At 33.2% G+C, this 22,906-nt stretch overlaps 2 protein-coding genes and 1 long non-coding RNA gene across 8 annotated transcripts; 2 read left to right on the top strand and 1 right to left on the bottom strand.

Moving 5' to 3' along the window:
• Positions 1-3,194: 3,194 nt before the first annotated feature.
• On the bottom strand, positions 3,195-13,494 carry LOC146941432 (uncharacterized). 6 transcript variants are annotated; one of them, XR_015032384.1, is made up of 4 exons: positions 12,311-13,494; positions 10,405-10,990; positions 7,311-10,256; positions 3,195-7,206 (listed from the first exon to the last, which is right to left on the bottom strand). It is a non-coding gene; the product is annotated as an uncharacterized LOC146941432 (long non-coding RNA). The 6 variants fall into 6 exon arrangements; XR_015032385.1 differs by having other exon boundaries at positions 8,888-10,256; XR_015032386.1 differs by having other exon boundaries at positions 3,195-10,256; positions 10,405-10,650; positions 10,891-10,990.
• LOC146941433 (uncharacterized) lies at positions 3,346-6,824 on the top strand. The gene is made up of 2 exons (XM_085755210.1): positions 3,346-5,969; positions 6,190-6,824. The coding sequence occupies exons 1-2, from the start codon at positions 3,392-3,394 to the stop codon at positions 6,609-6,611; spliced, it is 3,000 nt and encodes a 999-aa protein (XP_085611336.1). The 5' UTR covers positions 3,346-3,391; the 3' UTR covers positions 6,612-6,824.
• Positions 13,495-19,383: 5,889 nt separating the features above from the next.
• Positions 19,384-22,906, top strand: LOC146941431 (uncharacterized). Its single transcript, XM_085755209.1, has 2 exons — positions 19,384-22,042; positions 22,287-22,906. The coding sequence occupies exons 1-2, from the start codon at positions 19,453-19,455 to the stop codon at positions 22,706-22,708; spliced, it is 3,012 nt and encodes a 1,003-aa protein (XP_085611335.1). The 5' UTR covers positions 19,384-19,452; the 3' UTR covers positions 22,709-22,906.

The following is a 22,906-nucleotide window of genomic DNA, read 5'->3' as shown; positions in this document are numbered from 1 at the left end:
GGGTTGGGAATAGGCCAGGCCGGCCTACAGGGGCCTACGGCCTGGCCTGTTTTGGCCTGGCCTGGCCTGGCCTGTTTCGTAGATAGGCCTAGGCTTAGGCTTTTTAAAAAGCCTGTTTAGTTAAATAGGCCAGGCTTAGGCTTCCAGAAAAGCCTGTTAAGCCTAATAGGCTGGCCTATTAATACTATTTATTAAAAAATGTTTTTTTTTATATTAAAATAATTGCATATATTAAAAATATAAATATCTTTTTCTCTATCTATTAGTCCCTTAATAGGCTTTGTTGTTATAGGCTTTTAAGTAGGCTTTAATCTAGTTAAAATTTACTTGTAGTTAAATAGGCTTTTAAGTAGGCTTTAAGGCTTGTTTAGCTTATTTAGTAGGCTAAATGAACTATTTGATGACCTTAATATAAAGTAGGCCTGTAAGTAGGCTTTCAGGCCAGTCCAGGCTTTTAAATAGGCCAGGCCAGGCCCAGAAAAACGGCCTATGATAGGCCATAGGCCAGGCTCAGGCCTGTAAATTTTTTCGTAGGCCAGGCTCAGGCCTATCAAAGCCTGGCCTGGCCTGGCCTATTCCCACCCCTAACTGCAGGTGGTTCGTCTTTCCTAATAGCATAATCGATATCCATCCACCCTAAGTGAAGAAGAATTCTCTCCTTCCACACCTTATAGTTTTCACCCCTTAGTTCGGGAATTTCACACTTAAAATCAGAAAAATTCATAGGCTGCATAGCTGCAAAAATTAAACATACATGCTTATAATTAAAATTGAGACTACTAAACAAATATCATGTTTTACCAACGTAAATCATGTTTCAAACTATGAACCTAGTGACATAAAATTTACCTGTGGGCTAAAATTTTATTCAATTAGATTCATATAACCGAATGACAAAACTATCAATTTATGTTCCTTTTTCTAATTCCTGAGGGTAAGTTAGAAAATATAAATTGATATTTCATCCTAATTAATTATACAAAACATAACAAAAATTCCTGTGGGATAAGATTTACTATGTTCAATATAACTAATTACCATCAATGTCACAACCATGATCTTAAAACTTAATATACAATTTTGCATAATTAAAGATGCTGTGGCTACTCCCTAATTAATTAAAATTATATAGATCATCTAGACATTTAACTCAGTACTCAATTGTATAAACAGAAATCAATTGATTTTTCCAATATGTTAAAATTCCAAATTTGCGTGATTATACCATAATATCACACATCCAATGCAATAGTAAAACATGCAAACCAAAGGAAATTCTAAGCAGATACAGAAGACACAACAGAGGTACACTGTCTACCCACCAAAACAATAGTACAACAATAATACTAAAGTGTCATACAAAACAAATTAAACCATATACACAATAGCATATCATTTTATTATAATAATAATAAAATCAAGCAATGCAAATCAGGTTGTCGCAGCATATAAACCGAACATGAATAATAATAATATTGTGTTCTCTCAAAAAAAAAAAAAAATTGTGTGCTTGAGTCGGTTCGAAAAATGGGGCACGCCCACACAACTGAACCCCTGGTTATTAATTTTGATTTGGGTCTTTTGATTGAAAAATTTTCGATTTCAATTTCCAGTAGTTAAATTTAACCACAAAATTATGAAATAGGAATTGATTATAAATCGAAACTTAATTCAACATAATTACCCAAATACAGAAAACTAATAGCAAGGCAGAGGTATAGAGAAGGCTCTGATACCACATGTAAGTTATTTCATAAAGAACAAAAGAAATAACTACTTAAACAGCGGAAACTTAAATTAAAAGGATCAAGGCATACCTCCGGCCATTGCTCCTGTTTGAAGAAGTTGAGGCTCTTCTAAACCTTCCACAATCTCACTTTGATGGTGTAAGTCTTCTGAATAGAGATGTTAGGCTTAGGGAACCAAAACAAATGAAGTGCACTCCTTTATATAACTTCTGCCATCAAGAAGTTACTGAACGTGCAAAACAAAAACTGCTCCTCCACTCACTCATAATGGGCAGTTACCAAAATTAAGGGAAAGAATAAAGACCATTTTCTGATTAATGGGTAATTACCACTATGTGCACTTAGTGGGTAATTACCACTTATTTATTTAAATAAATAAATAACTTAATTAGGGAAAAATCCAACAAAACATAACTGCAATAGGAACAATAATGAACACGCTATAAAAAAAAGTTTATTTTAATCATATTCGTCAAAAATATTTGATTATAGCATATGTCAAATTTGATATCTCTTTTAATATACAATTAAATTCGACAGAAAAGCTACTAAATTGACACGTTATAGTGCCCATATCTTTCCGCTTATAGATATATAAAATAGTTTCATCTATTTGTAAAAAAAAATAAAAATCACATGTTTATTTTATTTCTTTTTGGTAGAAAAAAAAGGGCAAAGCCCAAAGAGCAAAAAAAAAAAACATATTATGAAATTTAACGAACATTCTTAGACATACAAACCATGAAAATGTCCTCAAACAAAATACAGCTCTCTTGGAAGGACCTCTAAAACAATGGACACAAAAGAATCTTGTGTTAGACTATACGCAACTAACCAATCTACATTTCTGTTTCTTTCACGTGTGTTTATTTAAAACGTATAATTAGTGCTTATAATTAAGGGTGGATGGTGTATTTATTTAAATCTTCACGCAAGTGTGCGTATAATACTACTATTGCTAATAATCCCTCTGTTATAAAATATGACACTGCTGACTGGTGCACACATGACAATGTACATCTTTAACTTTTAATATCTTTAGTTATGTATTAGAAAAAATTATAAAAATTGGGTATTTTGAAAATATTAATCAAAACAAATTCAACAATATCTTATATGCTATAACTCATTTTTATATAATAGTAGAAAATTATGGTCCAAGTTGGATACGCGAATAGTGTATATAAAACTATGTCAGTTATTGTGGAATGGAAGGAAAGAGGTATATGAAATTAATCTCAAAGTCAAACCATGCACAAGTTGTGTAAACTTTAGGGTCAAAGCAAAGAAGTAACACGGGTGTTGATATTTGTGTATTTTTTTGAAAATGTAAGATGATTGCATGACTTTAATTTAGAGGTGCCAAGTCTCCAACCAACAACACAACCTACTTTTGTCAAAGGCTAGATGTTACATCCTGGCCTAAAAATGTATACAAGTAAACAGTTGAAAGGTCAAACAAAAAAATCTTCATCTTGCCTGTGTGTGTTGAATTTACAACGTTCATACCATGACCAGTTCTTTTCCAACTACTACTAAAAACCAGGATTTCAGCTATAATAATTTGATAAATACCTGCAAGCACATTGAGCTACATACATTAAAGTGTAACGCCACATTATTACTTTACCTCCTAAGCTACAATGATCCATATACGACTTATTTTGCTCATATGCATCATACTTCATAATTTTCATGTCATCATTTGCAACAACAACACAGACAAAGATGTACTTCTATCATTCAAATTACAAGTAACCGATCCAAACAATGCTTTGTCCAGTTGGAAACAAGATTCTAATCACTGTACCTGGTATGGAGTCAACTGTTCCAAAGTTGATGAAAGAGTTCAATCTCTCACACTATCAGGACTTAAACTCTCTGGTAAATTACCTTCTAATCTCTCCAACCTCACTTACCTTAATTCACTTGACCTTTCCAATAACAGTTTTCATGGTCAAATTCCCTCCCAATTTTCTCATCTCTCACTCCTCAATCTCATTCAGTTAGCTTTGAATGATCTCAATGGTACACTTCCACCACAATTGGGTCAACTGCATAATCTACAAAGCTTAGACTTTTCTGTCAATAATCTCACAGGTAAAATTCCTTCAACCGTTGGCAATCTCTTATCTCTCAAGAATCTTTCCATGGCAAGGAACATGCTTGAGGGTGAAATTCCAAGTGAATTGGGAAATCTCCACAATCTTTCAAGACTTCAACTCTCAGAGAATAACTTCACTGGCAAGTTTCCTACTTCTATCTTCTTCAACTTATCTTCTTTAGTTTTCTTATCCCTCACAAAGAACAACCTATCGGGCGAGTTGCCACAAAATTTCGGCGAAGCCTTTCCGAATATAGGAACACTTGCTTTGGCAACCAATAGATTTGAAGGTGTAATTCCGAGTTCCATAGCCAATTTATCACATCTTCAAATTATCGATCTTACTAACAATAGGTTTCATGGGCCAATACCTCTTTTCAACAACTTGAAAAACCTCACTCATTTGTATCTCAGTAAGAATAATCTCACCTCCACTACATCATTGAATTTTCAGTTCTTTGATTCCCTTCGAAACTCAACTCAGTTGCAAATTCTTATGGTCAATGATAACAACTTGACCGGGGAACTTCCAAGTTCTGTTGACTATCTTTCAAGCAATCTACAACAGTTTTGTGTTGCTAATAATCAGCTAAATGGAAGCATTCCTCATGGAATGAAGAAGTTTCAAAATCTCATATCCTTCTCTTTTGAACAGAATTATTTCACAGGAGAGTTACCATTAGAATTAGGAACACTCAAGAAATTGGTGCAGCTTTTGATACACCAAAATAGATTGTCTGGTGAAATTCCAGACATATTTGGCAATTTTTCAAATCTGATTACTCTTGGAATAGGAAACAACCAGTTCTCAGGTAAAATTCACGCGAGTATAGGACAATGCAAGAGATTGAATTATCTGGACTTGCAAATGAATAAGCTTGTTGGTGTCATACCAATGGAGATTTTTCAACTCTCTAGCTTGACAACTTTATACTTACATGGAAATTCTCTGAATGGTTCGCTTCCTCCTTCGTTCAAGATGGAGCAGCTAGTGGCCATGGTTGTTTCAGACAACATGCTGTCAGGGAACATTCCTAAAATCGAAGTTGACGGATTGAAAACACTAGTGATGGCAAGAAACAATTTTAGTGGCTCAATTCCAAATAGTCTAGGGGATTTAGCATCCCTTGTGACTTTAGATCTATCATCAAACAATCTCACTGGTCCAATTCCCGTGAGTTTAGAAAAGCTCAAGGATATGGTGAAATTAAATTTGTCCTTCAACAAATTGGAAGGGGAAGTTCCTATGGAAGGTGTTTTTATGAACCTAAGCCAGGTTGATCTCCAAGGTAACAACAAACTATGTGGCCTTAACAATGAAGTTATGCACAAGTTAGGAGTCACATTGTGTGTTGCAGGTAATAAAAACAATTTACTCCCTATCATACTAGCAATTACAGGCGGTACTGTTTTATTCACGTCAGTGCTCTATCTGCTGTGGCTGCTTATGTTCAAGAAGAAGCACAAGGAGGAGAAAACAATTTTGTCATCAACCACTCTATTGGGGTTGACTCAAAATATATCCTATGGTGATATTAAGCTTGCTACAAACAATTTTTCAGCTACAAACTTGGTTGGAAAAGGAGGGTTTGGATCTGTTTACAAAGGTGTGTTCAACATAAGCACTTTTGAAAGTCAAACAACTACACTGGCTGTTAAAGTTCTTGACCTGCAACAACGCAAAGCATCTCAGAGTTTCAGTGTTGAATGTGAAACTTTAAAAAATGTTAGGCATCGGAATCTGGTAAAGGTGATTACTTCTTGCTCCAGCACTGACTACAAGGGGGATGATTTTAAGGCCCTTGTTTTGCAATTCATGCCTAATGGTAATTTGGAGATGAGTTTATACCCGGAAGATTTTGAGTCAGGATCTTCTCTAACCTTGTTGCAAAGGTTAAACATTGCCATTGATGTTGCATCTGCCATGGACTACTTGCACCATGACTGTGATCCACCAATAGTCCATTGTGATCTGAAACCTGCCAATGTCCTACTAGATGAAGATATGGTTGCACATGTGGGAGATTTTGGATTGGCAAGGTTTCTATCTCAAAATCCGTCAGAGAAACATAACAGCACTCTAGAACTGAAGGGATCAATCGGCTATATCGCGCCAGGTAGTTACTGATGATTATCCTCCTTTTATTTTCACTTTCTTTTACCATCTACCAGTGTTATCAACCACAAATTGCAGAAAATAGCGGTTTGTTCAAATTTTTGTGTAACAATAGCGAGATGTTCAAATTCCGCTATGCTATAGCGCTATGGCACCCCTATTTTAGAACGCTACCTTCTATTTTATATATAGCTACCTAATATTGGAGTGACATGTTTCAGAATATGGTCTAGGAGGCAAGGGTTCAACTAGTGGTGATGTGTACAGTTTTGGGATCCTACTGTTGGAGATGTTCATAGCCAAAAAACCAACAAATGAAATTTTCAAAGAGGAATTAAGCATGAACAGATTTGCATCAGACATGGATGAAAAGAAATTATTGAAGGTTGTTGATCAAAGACTTGTTAACCGTTACGAATATACGACACAAAATTCCAGCGGTGATAGTCATAGTAGTGAGTCTGGCAACATCAGCTCTAGTGATGGTAGTAATGCACATTGGATGTATAAAGCTGAAGAATGCATAGCTGCTGCAATGAGAGTTGGCATATCATGTGTAGCACATCGTCCCAAAGATCGGTGGACCATGAGAGAAGCCTTATCAAAATTGCATGAAATTAAGCGTTATGTGCTAGGCCTGTGATGTTGGTCTGATGCCTGCTATTTGTAATAAACCTCATATGGTTCCTTATAAAAGTATACATTAATAGGAATCTCAAAAAAGTTATGAGATGTATTTAAATTCACAAACAAAATAATTTTGTTCCTCTGCTAATTTTTTCAGGGGTGAGAATGTAAAATAAACATGCTAATAGCTTATTGATATGAAAAGAACAATATTTAAATCATTAAGAAATAGACTTATAGTGATATTTTTCTACCCAGTACATGGGAATTTAGCATTGTAAGATGAGTTTTGAATTTTAATTCTTATTATTTAGCTACCTTTTATTTTTTCCAAAGTTCACTTTTTTCCATGAATTTTCGGATTAGAATGGATATGCAGTTGTATAATAGCTTGGTTCTTTGCTCTAGTAATAAATAACTTTTTCTTTCATATTTTTACTTGAGAAAAGAAAATAAGATAGTTTCATAACCTGTTCTGATTCTTATCATGTGAGAGACAGCAAGCTAGCTCATAAGATGCAACAAAGTTTGATGATGCCAGTGCAGAAACTTCTAAATCTGTGAATACTTTGTGGTATTGGATGCAATTATTTTCTTCAAAGGCGATGTAACTACAATGCAACAACAACAAAAAAAAAATACTAAAAATCCTTAGAGAACAAAACTACATTTGAGCTTATTAGAGTTTTTGTCAGCAAAATGTTTCGATCATAACTCAGATATTATCAAGGAAGATAAAGGAGCTCATAGTGATGGTGGATCGGTGGAATAAATGCTCCGTGAACGGTGGCATTCGGCTGGAATCCGTGGCAGAGATGTTGCCTGCAGGTGGGGTGTGCCTGGAAACACTCCGACGCTTAAATTAGTATATGATTGAGTTGGATGAGAGGTTTAGAATGAGACATACCTTGACAGGTGATGATGTGAGGCTTATAGCCTAAAGAGGTGGTACTGGGCTTGGACCAGCCGAAAAGTTCACTCTTGAACACAATATTGAGTTTGATTTAGGTGGTTTAGTTTAGGGAAAGGTGACATATTGGTGGGAAGTCAAATCTGCTAAAGTTAAAGTATGAAACTAAAAAATTGTGATAAAACCATTACATCGATTCTAATCAAACTAGAGCACAAGAGAGCACAATACTTCCTTAACTTCTAGTCTTGAATGCATACACAACAATATAGCACAGCATTTACACAAACTAAAATAGCAATAGAAGACTGAAGACAAAAAATAAAATAATATACAGAACAAGACTTGAGTTGGTTCTACACCAAAGACACAGAATATTTCCATCATCACCTATGGTTTTGTTAACTGATCATCTGTATACTTCTATGATATCCTAAACCACTTGTCATTTTTGAAATGATTCATTTTTAGACTTATATAATAACATATAACGATCAAAGTATGAGGTGCTAATCCTAACCCCTTCCAAAATCAACTTTACATGCCAATGCCATCAAGTACCACTTTCCATACTTCTAATTCTCACGTAATTGATAAATTTTCAAACAAGAATTGAAAGCATATTATAACAGAACCTCTCGTCATACAACAACCATCATCATCATATTTATGCAGACATATATAAATTGTGCATACTTGTAGGGCATAAAAAAACTTTGATACACAAAACCAAATCATGTAATCTCGATAACATGTTAATCACTCACACAGACCTTTAACTCTTCATGATCAATGATTTAAAAATAGTAACTATTGATTCAAAAGCATCCAATGTTGTCGTTTAAAAAAATATCCAATGTTGTGTTTTCTGTTGAATAACTAATGATGCCTATTATTTAGTGAACAAGCATAAAATCTAGACTTCAGCCCAAATTGTGGCAAAGTGTTAAAGGACTAAATCTCCCAAATACATCACATAAGCCATAAAGGTCCTCTTGTTCCAAGTACAACTAAATACAGAACTGCAGTTGTATAAAAGCATCATGAATTTGCCAGTGCTTGAGATAATTGGCAGAAAGTGTTATTGCATAAAGAAAAACACATTGTTACAGGAATTATAACAAAGCAATCACCTTTAAATCCCCATCAGGTTATTAATGGTTAATTTGACAATTGACAGAAGTTGAATGGTTTACAGCATTCAAAATCCTACTGTTAATAAATTTGGCAGCATGTTCAAAGTTCTTGAGGGTACGCTAGCACACATTTGCAAATACATGCATTGTTACGAAACATAAAAGCCAAATTAAAGCCTTGACATTGTTCATACATTTATTTCAGCCCTAGAAAGTGTGCATGGTAAAACAAATCAACCTTGATACCTGTGTGTGATTCTCTCCTTGAGAAAGTTCCCACAATCTGTTACTGTTCCCTAGTTTTTATCCTGCAACCAAAGCATTGATTAAAGTGCAAGACAAGTAATATAGAAAACTTGAATTTCTGATGACCAGCAAATTCCATCTAATAAAGCCTGCCTGAAGTAAACTACAACCAACAGATTGCACATCATACGCCGAGACTCAGTTTTATAACTGTCATAAAAAGATCATATTACCATTTAATTCATTAGAGAATATCAAGCAAGATAGGATATCTATTTGCAGAAAAATCTTTACTTAGGATGGAGATGGAGAGTACTTTTATGAAATACAGTCTCATGAGCTTTGAATCAATCCAATAATCAAAGGGGAAATTGAGCTATACTACAATGTAACCAACAAATAACTTAAGGGACTACATCATTAATTAAGCCTAATCAATTGGAGCATACTCCCTAGAGTCTCCCTACAAATAGGGGGTTCATGTCCCATATATGATCTCACTCACATACTTGCCACTGACTCACGCTATGTCTTACTTTGACACAAGAGTGTTTTAATTATGATAAATGTGTTTAATTTCGTGGATAATGAAATTATATTAGTGATTAATGAGTTTTGATATCCAGTATCCATTAACCATATATTTAACCACATGATTTATTTGCACTTAAGAGTTAAATTGTTGCAAAAGATATCAATTGGTTATAGAAAAATCATTTCTATTTTTTTTCTTCCGAAAACTCTACCAATGAAAGTCATATACAGTCAATTGCTAGGATTAGAAGGTCATCACAGTAACATGGTTGTTGTGTTTGATGGTTTTTTTAGGTGGTTTGTGTTAGTGGCCTCTTCTAGTGTGTTTGGTAGGTGGTCCTTTGAGGCTCCGCCTATATACACGGTGCTTTTGTATTTTTCCGTTTTTTAGCAAATAATTTGTACAACTCCATAATTTGTACAACTCCGTTTTCATTGGTGGCCTCTACCAATGAAAAGCTATATCATTTGGCGCTGACTAATTCTTCTTACACGCTGGATTGTACCAAGAAAGTAGAAATTCTAGCATATTACATATTGATATGATCGCATATTTACATATGATCGATCGTGTTGAAATTGGACATGCCAAATTATTCTAATAGTACAACCAAATTAAATAAGATACAAATAATTTGTATAGCTCCATACTTAGAAATATATCAAAACTAAAGCTATAGACTATAAGTACTAATTAACACCTCCAGTTTAGGCACAGAGCAGCAGTTGGGAGAGTGTGATTATTTTCACTTCCACGGGACTAATATATTTCATGGATATCCTCCACCTCCGGGATATGGACTATAAGTGGGTGTATCATCAAAAAGTTTTCGCCCTGCACCATATATAAAATTAAATGAATCATTCAATCAAACAAAAAAAAAAAAAAAAAGAGATCATGATATGGATATGGTTATATTTTGAATCAGTGAATGTAATATGTATATATGCTTGTCACAATTTTAATATAAAGGGCAACATACCGTATTTGAAATTGGATTGGGCAGCACTGACCATCATAGATGACATGAGTAATAAAAGGATTGCTAAAAGAGCAAAAAATGACTTCAATTTAGAGGCATTGAAGAGAGTCGTCATTTTTAACAATATGTAGTACATGTATGATTTGTTGAAGAATATTGTATTTATAGAGAAACGTAGATGTTTAGAAGCTGATGATCATCCCTTTGCTGACTGATTCTGATTCCTTCTCAAATTACATTACATGACTGTTGTGCATTACAGTTAGTGACATAAATAATTAATTACTCCAATTGAGAAGTATATATGTCACACGTCAAATTAATTAAAAAATCTAAATAAGTTACAGCTGCTCATTTAATTCTGAAACACCCCTACTAGAAAATTACCTAGGATATCTAGCATGAGTGTTATACTTGGTATCGGGTACATTAAAATTACAATAAATAAATAAAAAAAATTTCTGAGCAAATCATAGAATTCATCACCTGTTAACTCAGAAATGGTACCACTGACGTATACTTTATATTATCCAGCTACTTCTGCTTCTTCAACAAGAACCATCATGTCGTATAATAACTCGTATATCTGAAATAAATAAAAAGGAATTGGGGTGAGACGAGATGTCTCAGTGAGTTCCACCTATCCTAGGTTGTAGGCAATCTCGGGGAACCTAGGATCGCCATCTGTTTCTAATCTTAACCCATTTCGGGTTTATAGGATTTCATTAAACATAACTCAGCGATTAGGGGATAACTAGAATCGCTGTCTAAAATACTACTTTGATTATATAATAAACATAATCATACTCGTAACTTTAAACATAAACATAGTCACCATATTCATATTAATAAACACAATCATATATCCAATATATCATATTTTGATATAACTTATACTTTGACATACTTATCTGAGTATGTCTCTGATCCTTTACCGATAACAACTAGTTTCGGCTAACTAAGTCGAAGTTCCATAACTAAAATTTCTCCAACTTTTGGTATAATGTCTATGAAATATTTCTCTAATCATTCTAACATAACTTTCATGTTAACATGTGTATGCTATGTTAGTATTCATGTTGGAGGGTCTTTAGAATTTTTCCTTGGTTCTATAATTGAAAATTTTATTTTCTCTTCTCTTTCAAATATTATTCGAATAATTCTTGACTTAATTTCATATCATTGATTATATATTTCATTCGTTACTATGACCCGTACGTCATAGGCTACATTATCTCTCGTTGTAGCAAACGGATTACTATGACCCGTACGTCATAGGCTACATTATCTCTCGTTGTAGCAAACGGATTACTATGACCCGTACGTCATAGGCTACATTATGTCTCGTTGTAGCAAACGGATTACTATGACCCGTACGTCATAGGCTACATTATCTCTCGTTGTAGCAAACGGATTACTATGACCCGTACGTCATAGGCTACATTATGTCTCGTTGTAGCAAACGGATTTTTCATATTTTCTTTCTTTCTTTTTCTATGAGCATGTTACTCATTTCAATTTTTCTTATCATTTCCATTTTCTGTGACTTTCCATAATCCAATGTGAACATATTACTCATAGATTGCATTTCAAATTTTCTTTCAAATCATTTCTATAATTTTTATACATCACTTGTCTTAATAGAATTTTCCTCCAACATTTATACTAACATCAACATACTTATTAACTTCAAAGATATTTAAAACATACATTAATAAGGATAACTAATTCCGGAATAGTCATTCTACTAACTCATATTTATTCTACTTCAATTGTACCACTCATATGGCATAATAATCATGCTATAATTATGTCAACTTATTCTAATAATTTATAATCACACATTAACAATTCTAATGATATAATTTACTACCCAAAGGTGGGTTTACTAACTAAAGGAACTCACCATGACAAATTCTGAATTCTCTCAATAACTTTTGCCGAAATTCAAAGCTCCTACCATTGCTTTCCCGTCAACCCTTTTCTCTTGCTCGTAAACCTTAGTTTATAACCTCCGCTTCAGTCCTTATCCTTTCATTCTAGCCGGCGAAACGAATATTGTAACATGAACATTCCAATCCACATTAGTGCAGATTTTCGATTCAACAACTGAAACTTGTAATTCAGTTTTCTCCATCATAACATAACTTAATTAAACCATTCCAAATTCTACTTAATGTTAAATTTTGTCTACTTTCAAATGGTCCAAGTCCCAATCCAGAATGATGTGTGTACAAAAAGATATGACAGAAACATTCCAACACAACAGTGCAGATTTTCACTTCGGCAACTCAGACTTCTACCTTAATTTTCTCAGTCATAGCATAACGAAATTAAGTTTTTCCAGAGCCTATTTCATATTAAATTGTGTCTATTTTCCAATGGTTTTATTCCCACTCAAAAACGATGCTTGTACATGCATTTACGTCAATTTTTCTGACAGCAGGTCTATACGAAATTAAATGGTTAAATTTCCCTTTTTTCTCAATTTTTAACATAATCCCACTACCATTAACTTTGATTTCCAATTCAGCCCAACAACAACAATATTATGAACACCTCAACATAGTGATCACTAATTTCCCAAATTCATAGTTAACAATTCCCATTTAAAGCATAACACTAAATTAATCACGTTAATCAACAATTTCAACTCCGTACAATCAATTTCAAACCTAAAGGAAGAAACTCACCTTGCTAATTAATTTGAATTCTTTCACAAGCTCCCAACCAATTCTCTAGCACCCAAGCTTCTGTTTTGGAATTTTTTTTTCCCTTTTTCTACTTGATTTTAATCACCAAACCAAGCATAATCATCATCCCATTCAAGCATGCAAGTTCCATTTCAAGTCTGATTTTGCAGAACTTTCAGCGACCCAGGATGGAGGAAGGCTCGGTCAACAAGAGTAAGAATGGATAAAACAAAACTTGCTTAAGCTCATTAATACATCAAGGGTTCATTTTATGCATTTGTATGTTAGTTGAAGTTAAAATTTGATGAAGATTGAAGGGTTAGGGGGAAAGGCCGAAGCAAGAGGGAGGAGAGAAAAGGGAAAACGTTTTTTTGTGGGAGAAATGGAATGGAAGAATGTAGAAAATTGTGGATTTTTTCCACTTAAAAAAAATCTTGACTGGTAAAATTACAGTTTTGCCCCTTGCTAAAAAAAATCTTATGGAGGGATATTACAAATTCAATCGCTTAAAAACGCAGTAACTAATAGTATGATACTATTGGACCAATTATGCAATCTTAAAAACAAACAAGCTTGGCGGTCAACAACAGAAGGTAGACTTATATATTGCTAAAAGATGATATCAATCTCAAACCATGCGTTGTTGTAAAATTTAGGGAACTGATATGTGTGTTGATCGTGATGTGTATTTTTTTGTCAAAGTTAGATGATGTTAGCGTAAAATAAAGTAAACGAGGATGTGTTGTATATTATCATCTCACTTATTTTTTAGGGATTTCACTTCTTAGTTGAAAAGGTCAAATATACAAACAAAAAAAAAAAACAAAATTTTCAACTTCATTAAAAAAAAAATCTCCAACTTGTATGCAACTTGGTATAAATTATATCTATGAATTTATTTAAGGAAATGCTAACAAGACACTTGTGTCCCTCAAAAAAAAAAAAAAACAAGACACTTGTTAAGAAGTTCAAAGAATTTTTTTTCCTTAGGATTTGTGTATCTCACGTATTGAAATTTTAAAAAGCAACTTTTCATACATTAAATTTGTAAATTATTTTCTTTTTTAAATCTTTGCCAAGTGTCTTAAAGGCATTTGCTAACATGACATTTACTCAAGCAAAGTTGTTCGACCGTACATATGGGGTGTGGTGTGGTGTGCCTAGGCACAAGGACAAAAGAGTGATTGTTTGTGAATTATGATCCTAAGACACATAGATACACCGTCGGAGCCATAAATTTCAAAGAGTCTGAACAAAAAATTTATCGTAAATGTGGCATAATATATACTAGCAAAAAGACAGACACTCACGTACCCGTTTTTCCACTTTTTTTATTGCTTCAACGTTTAAAAATTATAAACGGTATTTTTTTTATGAAATATATACACACACAATGCGTATCTTTTTCGCTCTTTTTATAACGTTTAAAAATTACAAAACGGTATTTAAAAATATCGTTTATAATTTCATAAAAAATACTGTTTAGAGTAAATATTAATTTCATACAAAACGGTATTTAAAAATATCGTTTATAATTTCATACAAAACGGTATTTTATGTTTTTTGACAAAAAAAAACGGTATTTATGTTTTTTTGTTAAACTCAAGTAATTTCATTAAACTCAAATATTTTTTCTTTCTGATCATTATTTTTTTGTTGCTGTACAGCAGCAAAAAAAACGGTATTTATGTTTTTTTTTTGTCAAGAGATATATTATTTATGTTATTGTTTGAAATAGTCATAGTATTGATAAATAGTCATAAATCGAAATAAAAGAGGTCCGTTATTCCCTCAAAAAAAAAAAAAGAGGTCCGTTATTTTGTCAATAAAAGTGCAATTTGAAATAAAAGAGATGAAATATAACCTACCGATAGTGTGCTAAATAAAATTAGGAGGTAAATGATCTTTCCGAGATCTCTTTGCGGTGAATGTTCGAATAATATCAACATCATCAAGTGACTTTTGTTATGCGCGTGTGAAAAAACATTTGAGTTTGCTCAATTTTTTATTTTTTTTAAGTGGGTTAATAGACTATTGGGTTGGTCCTAATATAAAGAAAGTGTCGATTGAGCCCGGACGAATCCCTGGGCTCGCCGGGTGGTGTCTCCGCCTATGCATAGATATGAGACTATTTTTAGTTGTTAAATGGTTGCATTAGATGAGTGTTTTTAAGAATTGATTAATACTTATATAAACCAACAAAATCCAACAAGCTAGTGTGATTTAGAACTATCAAGAGATCGAGATACAACATCTATACTCATAAGAAATATAAGTCTAATCTCTTATACATAAAATAATGAACTTATTCATAGTGCATGTTTTTATGATTAATATGTACACATGAGTTGGTAACATATCCCAACACAACATTGGTTGATCTATTGGAATTGGTAAGAATGGTGATATATTCTTTAAAAAAAATGATGAATTAGTTTGGTTTCGTTTAAGAACACAAAGGATCCAAAAACTTTGTGTTAACTGAGCTTATAAGAAGTTGGCCGAAAATTGTTTCAAATCAGAATTCAAACTTAGATTTTTCAGAACAATATATTTTTAACCAAAGTTCATTAATAATAACTTGAGTTCAATCACTTTTAGTATTCAATTGAGATTTATAAATCTATACTATATATAAAGAAAACTACCCCTTTCAGCATTCTTTTGGGTTGGACTTTTCTTTCCAAAAATACCCTTAATTTTTAATTTTATTTTTATTTTAAATACAAATAACACATGTAACAAATATATCTATACTATATATAAAGAAAACTACCCCTTTCAGCACTCTTTTGGGTTGGACTTTTCTTTCCAAAAATACCCTTAATTTTTAATTTTATTTTTATTTTAAATACAAATAGCACATGTAATAAATATATAAGAATAAATTTAATATAAGGAGAAAACTCACACAATTCCGTATGAATTGTTCTTACTGATAGCCAATTATAAAATAACACGTGGATTACTAATGAAAACTCACACAATTCCTTATGAATTGTTCTTACTGATAGCCAATTATAAAATAACACGTGGATTACTAATCCATGTCACTAATCGTTACTAATATTTTAGAAACAAATAACTCACGTTTGTTACTAATAAGAATAAATTTAAGATTAGGACTCAAAATATTTTAGAAAAAGATTTGTTAGCACTATCTCAAATATTAATAATTAGGGTTTTCACAGTTCATAGTTCGTTCCCGCATTGTTTAGTTTTTGTCAACCTCTCTCAGACCTCTGCATCAGAATTCAGTAACCTGTAAGTTTTTTTTTTCTTTTTCTTTCATGTTACAACTAATCAAAGTCGATTAATTTTATGATTATATTTGACTTTGCTGGTTTATAAGTGATTATGATTCAAATTGTTTACGATTAATTTTAAGGATTATTTGACTTTGCTGGTTTATAATTGCTTATACAAACTATGATAGCGTTTTTTTTTTATATAAAGAGAACTGGTTTTTTTAATTATTAAATAAAGGGAAAATTATAATGACTTCCCTTGAGGTATATGTAAATGTAACAAACACCCCCTCTAATTTTACAATAAACAATAACATCCTCTGTCGTTAAACTCCTTTCACAGTCTTTTAAAGGAATAAAAGCATCGCTTTTTTCTTTGTGATTCCAAACGTTCTGCATGTATACAATTGATAAACTGCTCACATGGCCCCATCCAATATCCAACAAAATACATTGAAATCAAAGTGTTAAATCATTATTTTCTTTAATAAAGGCAATATAGCTTCAGCAACGTATGTAACGTCGGTGCCGATGATGACATTGAAAACTCTATCACTCAACTCCTTTATGCTTTCTATGTGATTTTTGTTTCCCCACTCAAGCGTTTTTGTAGTTAGTTTAGTCAGCAATGGTTGTCCTCTTCACATGTAAGTTGTGACACCCCACCATTAATAATTAAGGACCTCCAATATTTTCAAATGGCCTTCCCTCACTGCTGCTGCTGTTGTAGCATAGCCCCGAAACAATCTCACATTTACATTAACTCCCACATTCTATGTAATCATAACACTTAAATTTGTTTTGGCGACATGTCACATATCTATGGCTTGAAATTGGGTAAATAGATAGCACTTAAATGGAGCAATGATGGATGTCGCTATTTGGACAAATATCACAGTCATACATTGATAAAAAATATTAAAAATTCTTGTACCAAAAAAAAAATATTAAAAATTCATGTCTTCTTTTGTTAAAAAAAATTAAATATATGCATGGTACTTTTACTAACTCTTTCATTATTACCCTTTTAAAACAAAAAACACAAATCTCTTTCATTATTAATTATTAATCTTTTAATTTTGACGGTTCCTATTAGAAAAATGGGAAATAGCAAAAATCAACTATCGAGGGAGGATCACCAAAAGGTAAGGACAAAATATGAAAGGAAAAGAAAACAAAGAATGGACAATGAGCAAACACAACAACACTACTTCAAAGACGAGAAAATTATAAACGACGAAAAGAAAAAGAAAAAGGAAATGAAGTTGAAATATCATGCACTAATGATATCGTTAAGGCAAACGTGCCCAATCAAATTTTCACAAAAATAATGTTGAGTTCAAAAATAATTTTGTTATATGCCTTGACAATATTTTGTTTATAAATCAATATATTAATAGTTTCAATTAATATTTAAAAATTTAAAAATTTTAATCAAAATTGTACAAACAAACATAATAAAATAATCACATACGTTAACGCAGTAGAAAGAGCGGACAGACGGGCACGATAGTGCCCGTCTTTCGGCTAGTACTTATAAAAAAATCATTGTATTAATTTAAATTTGTCTGAATATCACTATTTTAAATTAAAGGCTTAATTGTAGTTTTGGTCCCCTTATTTTCACTATTTTGCAAAATTTGTCCCCCTATTTTGAAATTCGACAATTTTGGTCCTCTATCTTAAATTTTGTCTAAAATATGGTGAAATAACATGTTTTAAATGAAGTTGCCAAGAAAATTTTCTTACAATTTTATAGATGTTGATATTTTCTCATCTTCGGGTTATATACCGCAACATTTAAAACCTATCACATCACCTTTTTTTGTTAAAAAAAATGATTGAAGGACCAAAACCGTCAAATTTTAAAATAGGATGATCAATTTTACAAAATAGTAAAAATGGAGAGGTCAAAACTGCAATTAAACCTAAATTAAATTATGTAAACTATAAAAAATACAGCGTTTGTCGAAATTGGATTGGGCAGCAATACCCATCATAGATGACAAGTAATAAAAGGATTGCTGAAACAGCAACAAATGACTTCAATTTGGAGAGGTGTCATTTCTAACAAATTAAAATCAATATATATGTTTTTTTTATAGTGGCCTTTGAACCTTGTATATATTATGCATTTTCCCTACTAACTGAGTTAAGCTCACAAGGATATTATATATATATATATATATCTGGGTTATGATAGAAGACACCTTTTATGAAGGTGTCTTTTATCAAGTTACTATATGAGCATTTGCGAAAAGACACCAACTTACTTTTATGAGTGAAAATCACACCTTAAGGTGTGACTTGTTAAAAGACACCACCAAAGGGTGGCTTGTAACAAAACCCTATATATATATATATATATATATATATAGACACACACACACGTATACGAAGTTGATTGCAAGTTTGAGAATGGGAAGTACATATATTACATCAAGAATAGTTATTCATAGAGAAACATATATATATGTTTAGAAGCGTGATCATCCCGTTGCTGACTAGTTCTTCCCCTGGTCCTATTGGCGCAGACTAATTCTTTCTCACATCACATACATTACTGACTATGATTACACTACAATTAACCATGACAAAAGTAATTACTTAATTGGGTAGTTTGTCACATCGAATTAAATAAAAATTATAAATACGACTAAGTGACACCGACACATACTATTTTGGACCAAATAATCAATCATAAAAACATACTATCTCCAGCAAGTCAACAACTGAACATACGACAAATATTGCTCAAAAATAAAATCAATTTCAAACCATACATATATTGTTGTAAACTTTATGGTCAAAGCAAATGAACTAATATGTGTATTGATCGTGATGTGTTTCTTATTGTCAAGGTAACATGTTACGTCATAGCCTAAAAAGTATTCAAGTAAACTATGTGTTGTGTATTATCACACATTTGAGTTGAAAAGGTCAAAAAAATTCTCAAGTTTTACCACGTCCAAATACCAAAATTCTATGACCAGTTCTTTTCCTAATACTACTAAAACCAAAGTCCAAAGGCACCATTTAGCAGACATCAAAGATCAAACAAGGATTTCAGTCCTACTACTACCACATTGAGCTATACTATTATCACTATGATCCAAATACGACTTATTTTGCTGCTATGTTTCCTACTTTCTCATTTTCATGTCATCATTTGCAACAATAACACAGATAAAGATGTTCTTCTATCATTCAAGTTACAAGTAACTGATCCAAACAATGCTTTGTCCAGTTGGAAACAAGATTCTAATCACTGTACCTGGTATGGAGTCAACTGTTCCAAAGTTGATGAAAGAGTTCAATCTCTCACACTATCAGGACTTAAACTCTCTGGTAAACTACCCTCTAACCTGTCCAACCTCACTTACCTTAATTCACTTGACCTTTCCAATAACAGTTTTCATGGCCAAATTCCCTTCCAATTTTCTCATCTCTCACTCCTCAATGTCATTCAGTTAGCTTTCAACAATCTCAATGGTACACTTCCACCACAATTGGGTCAACTGCATAATCTACAAAGCTTAGACTTTTCTGTCAATAATCTCACAGGTCAAATTTCTTCAACCTTTGGCAATCTCTTATCTCTCAAGAATCTTTCCATGGCAAGAAACAGGCTTGAGGGTGAAATTCCAAGTGAATTGGGCAATCTCCACAATCTTTCAAGACTTCAACTCTCAGAGAATAACTTCACTGGCAAGTTTCCTATTTCTATCTTCTTCAACTTATCTTCTTTAGTTTTCTTATCCCTCACAAAGAACAATCTATCAGGCGAGTTGCCACAAAATTTCGGCGATGCCTTTCCAAATATAGAGAAACTTTATTTGGCAACCAATAGATTTGAAGGGGTAATTCCGAGTTCCATATCCAATTCATCACATCTTCAAATTATTGATCTTGCTAATAATAGGTTTCATGGACCAATACCTCTTTTCAAACACTTGAAAAACCTCACTCGTTTGATTCTCAGTAATAATAGTCTCACTTCCACCACATCATTGAATTTTCAGTTCTTTGATTCCCTTAGAAACTCTACTCTGTTGCAAATTCTTATGGTCAATGATAACAACTTGACCGGGGAACTTCCAAGTTCAGTTGATTATCTTTCAAGCAATCTACTATGGTTTTGTGTTGCTAATAATCAGCTAAATGGAAGCATTCCTCATGGAATGAAGAAGTTTCAAAATCTCACATCCTTCTCTTTTGAACAGAATTATTTCACAGGAGAGTTACCATTAGAATTAGGAACACTCAAGAAATTGGAGAGGCTATTGATATTCCAAAATAGATTGTCTGGTGAAATTCCAGACATATTTGGCAATTTTACAAATCTGTTTATTCTAGCAATAGGAAACAACCAGTTCTCAGGTAAAATTCACGCAAGTATAGGACGATGCAAGAGATTGAATTTTCTGGACTTGCGAATGAATAAGCTTGCTGGTGTCATACCAATGGAAATTTTTCAAATCTCTGGCTTGACAACTTTATACTTACATGGAAATTCTCTGAATGGTTCGCTTCCTCCTCAATTCAACATGGAACAGCTAGAGACCATGGTTGTTTCAGACAACAAGCTGTCAGGGAACATTCCTAAAATCGAAGTTAACGGATTAAAAACACTTATGATGGCAAGAAACAATTTTAGTGGCTCAATTCCAAATAGTCTAGGGGATTTAGCATCCCTTGTGACTTTAGATCTATCATCAAACAATCTCACTGGTCCAATTCCCGTGAGTTTAGAAAAGCTTGAGTATATGATGAAATTAAATTTGTCCTTCAACAAATTGGAAGGGGAAGTTCCTATGGAAGGTGTTTTTATGAACCTAAGCCAGCTTGATCTCCAAGGTAACAACAAACTATGTGGTCTTAACAATGAAGTTATGCACAAGTTAGGAGTCACATTGTGTGTTGCAAGTAATAAAAACAAAAGAAACATTTTACTACCTATCATACTAGCGATTATAGGTGCTGCTGTTTTGTTCACTTCAATGATCTATCTATTTTGGCTGCTAATGTCCTTAAAGAAGAAACACAAGGCGGAGAAAACAAGTTTGTCATCAACTACTATAAAAGGGTTGCATCAAAATATATCCTATGGTGATATTAGGCTTGCTACAAACAATTTTTCACCTGCAAACATGGTTGGAAAAGGAGGCTTTGGATCTGTTTACAAGGGTGTGTTCAACATCATCAGTTATGAAAGTCAAACCACCACGCTTGCTGTTAAAGTTCTTGACCTGCAACAAAGCAAAGCCTCTCAGAGTTTTAGTGCAGAATGTGAAGCTTTGAAAAATGTTAGGCATCGGAATCTGGTAAAGGTGATCACTTCTTGCTCCAGCACTGACTACAAGGGAGATGATTTTAAGGCCCTTGTTTTGCAATTCATGCCTAATGGTAATTTGGAGATGAATTTATACCCGGAAGATCTTGAGTCAGGATCTTCGCTAACCTTGTTGCAAAGGTTAAATATTGCAATTGATGTTGCATCCGCCATGGACTACTTGCACCATGACTGTGACCCACCAATAGTCCATTGTGATCTGAAACCTGTCAATGTTCTACTAGATGAAGATATGGTTGCACATGTAGCAGATTTTGGATTGGCAAGGTTTCTCTCTCAAAGTCCATCAGAGAAACATAACAGCACCCTAGAACTGAAGGGATCAATCGGATACATCGCCCCAGGTACTTACTTACTAACAAGTCTTCTCCTTTGATTTGTACTTTCTTTTCCTTCTACCAGTGTTATCAACTGCATATCACATAAAATAGTTGATCAAATTTCGCTGTGTAACAATAGTGATTTGTTCAAATTCTTCTATGCTATAGTGCTATGGCACCGCTATTCAACAGCACCTCCTTCTATTTATGCATAACTATATATATTTGTGTATATATAGCTATCTAATATTGGGTTGACATGTTTCAGAATATGGTCTAGGAGGCAAGGCTTCAACTAGTGGTGATGTGTACAGTTATGGGATCTTACTACTAGAGATGTTGATAGCCGAAAAACCAACAAATGCAATGTTCAAAGAAGAATTAAGCATGAACAGATTTGTATCAGACATGGATGACAAGAAATTACTAAAGGTTGTTGATCAAAGGCTCATTAACCATTACGAATATTCGACACAAATTTCCAGCATTGATAGCCATAGTGGTGAGTCTGGCAGCATCAGCTGTAGTGATGGTAGTAACGCACATTGGATGCACAAAGCTGAGGAGTGCATAGCTGCTGCAATGAGAGTTGGCTTGTCATGTATAGCCCATCATCCCAAAGATCGGTGTACCATGAGAGAAGCCTTATCAAAATTGCATGGAATTAAGCAGTCTATACTAGGCTTGTGATGTTGGTCTGATGCCTGCTATACTTTGTATAATCTGTGTACCGGTACGATCTGTAAAAAGCCTCATGTGCTTCCATAAAAAATATTGTTATAACAGAACCTCTTGTCATATAGCAACTATCATAATCATATTTATGCAGGCATATATCAGCTGTACATATTTATGGGACATAACAAAACTTTGATATACAAAACAAAA

Source organism: Medicago sativa, chromosome 3 (genome assembly GCF_051527215.1).
Source record: "Medicago sativa cultivar Bolivia chromosome 3, Bolivia_mono, whole genome shotgun sequence".
NCBI classification, from domain to species: domain Eukaryota; kingdom Viridiplantae; phylum Streptophyta; class Magnoliopsida; order Fabales; family Fabaceae; genus Medicago; species Medicago sativa.
This window is presented reverse-complemented; position numbering and strand designations above follow the sequence as displayed.

Excerpts from the sequence above, each read along its gene's own strand:
- LOC146941433 (XM_085755210.1), top strand. The coding sequence starts at position 3,392 with ATGATCCATATACGACTTATTTTGCTCATATGCATCATACTTCATAAT. Across the intron at positions 5,970-6,189 it reads AATCGGCTATATCGCGCCAG|AATATGGTCTAGGAGGCAAG; the intron begins GTAGTTACTGAT and ends GACATGTTTCAG.
- LOC146941431 (XM_085755209.1), top strand. The coding sequence starts at position 19,453 with ATGATCCAAATACGACTTATTTTGCTGCTATGTTTCCTACTTTCTCAT. Across the intron at positions 22,043-22,286 it reads AATCGGATACATCGCCCCAG|AATATGGTCTAGGAGGCAAG; the intron begins GTACTTACTTAC and ends GACATGTTTCAG.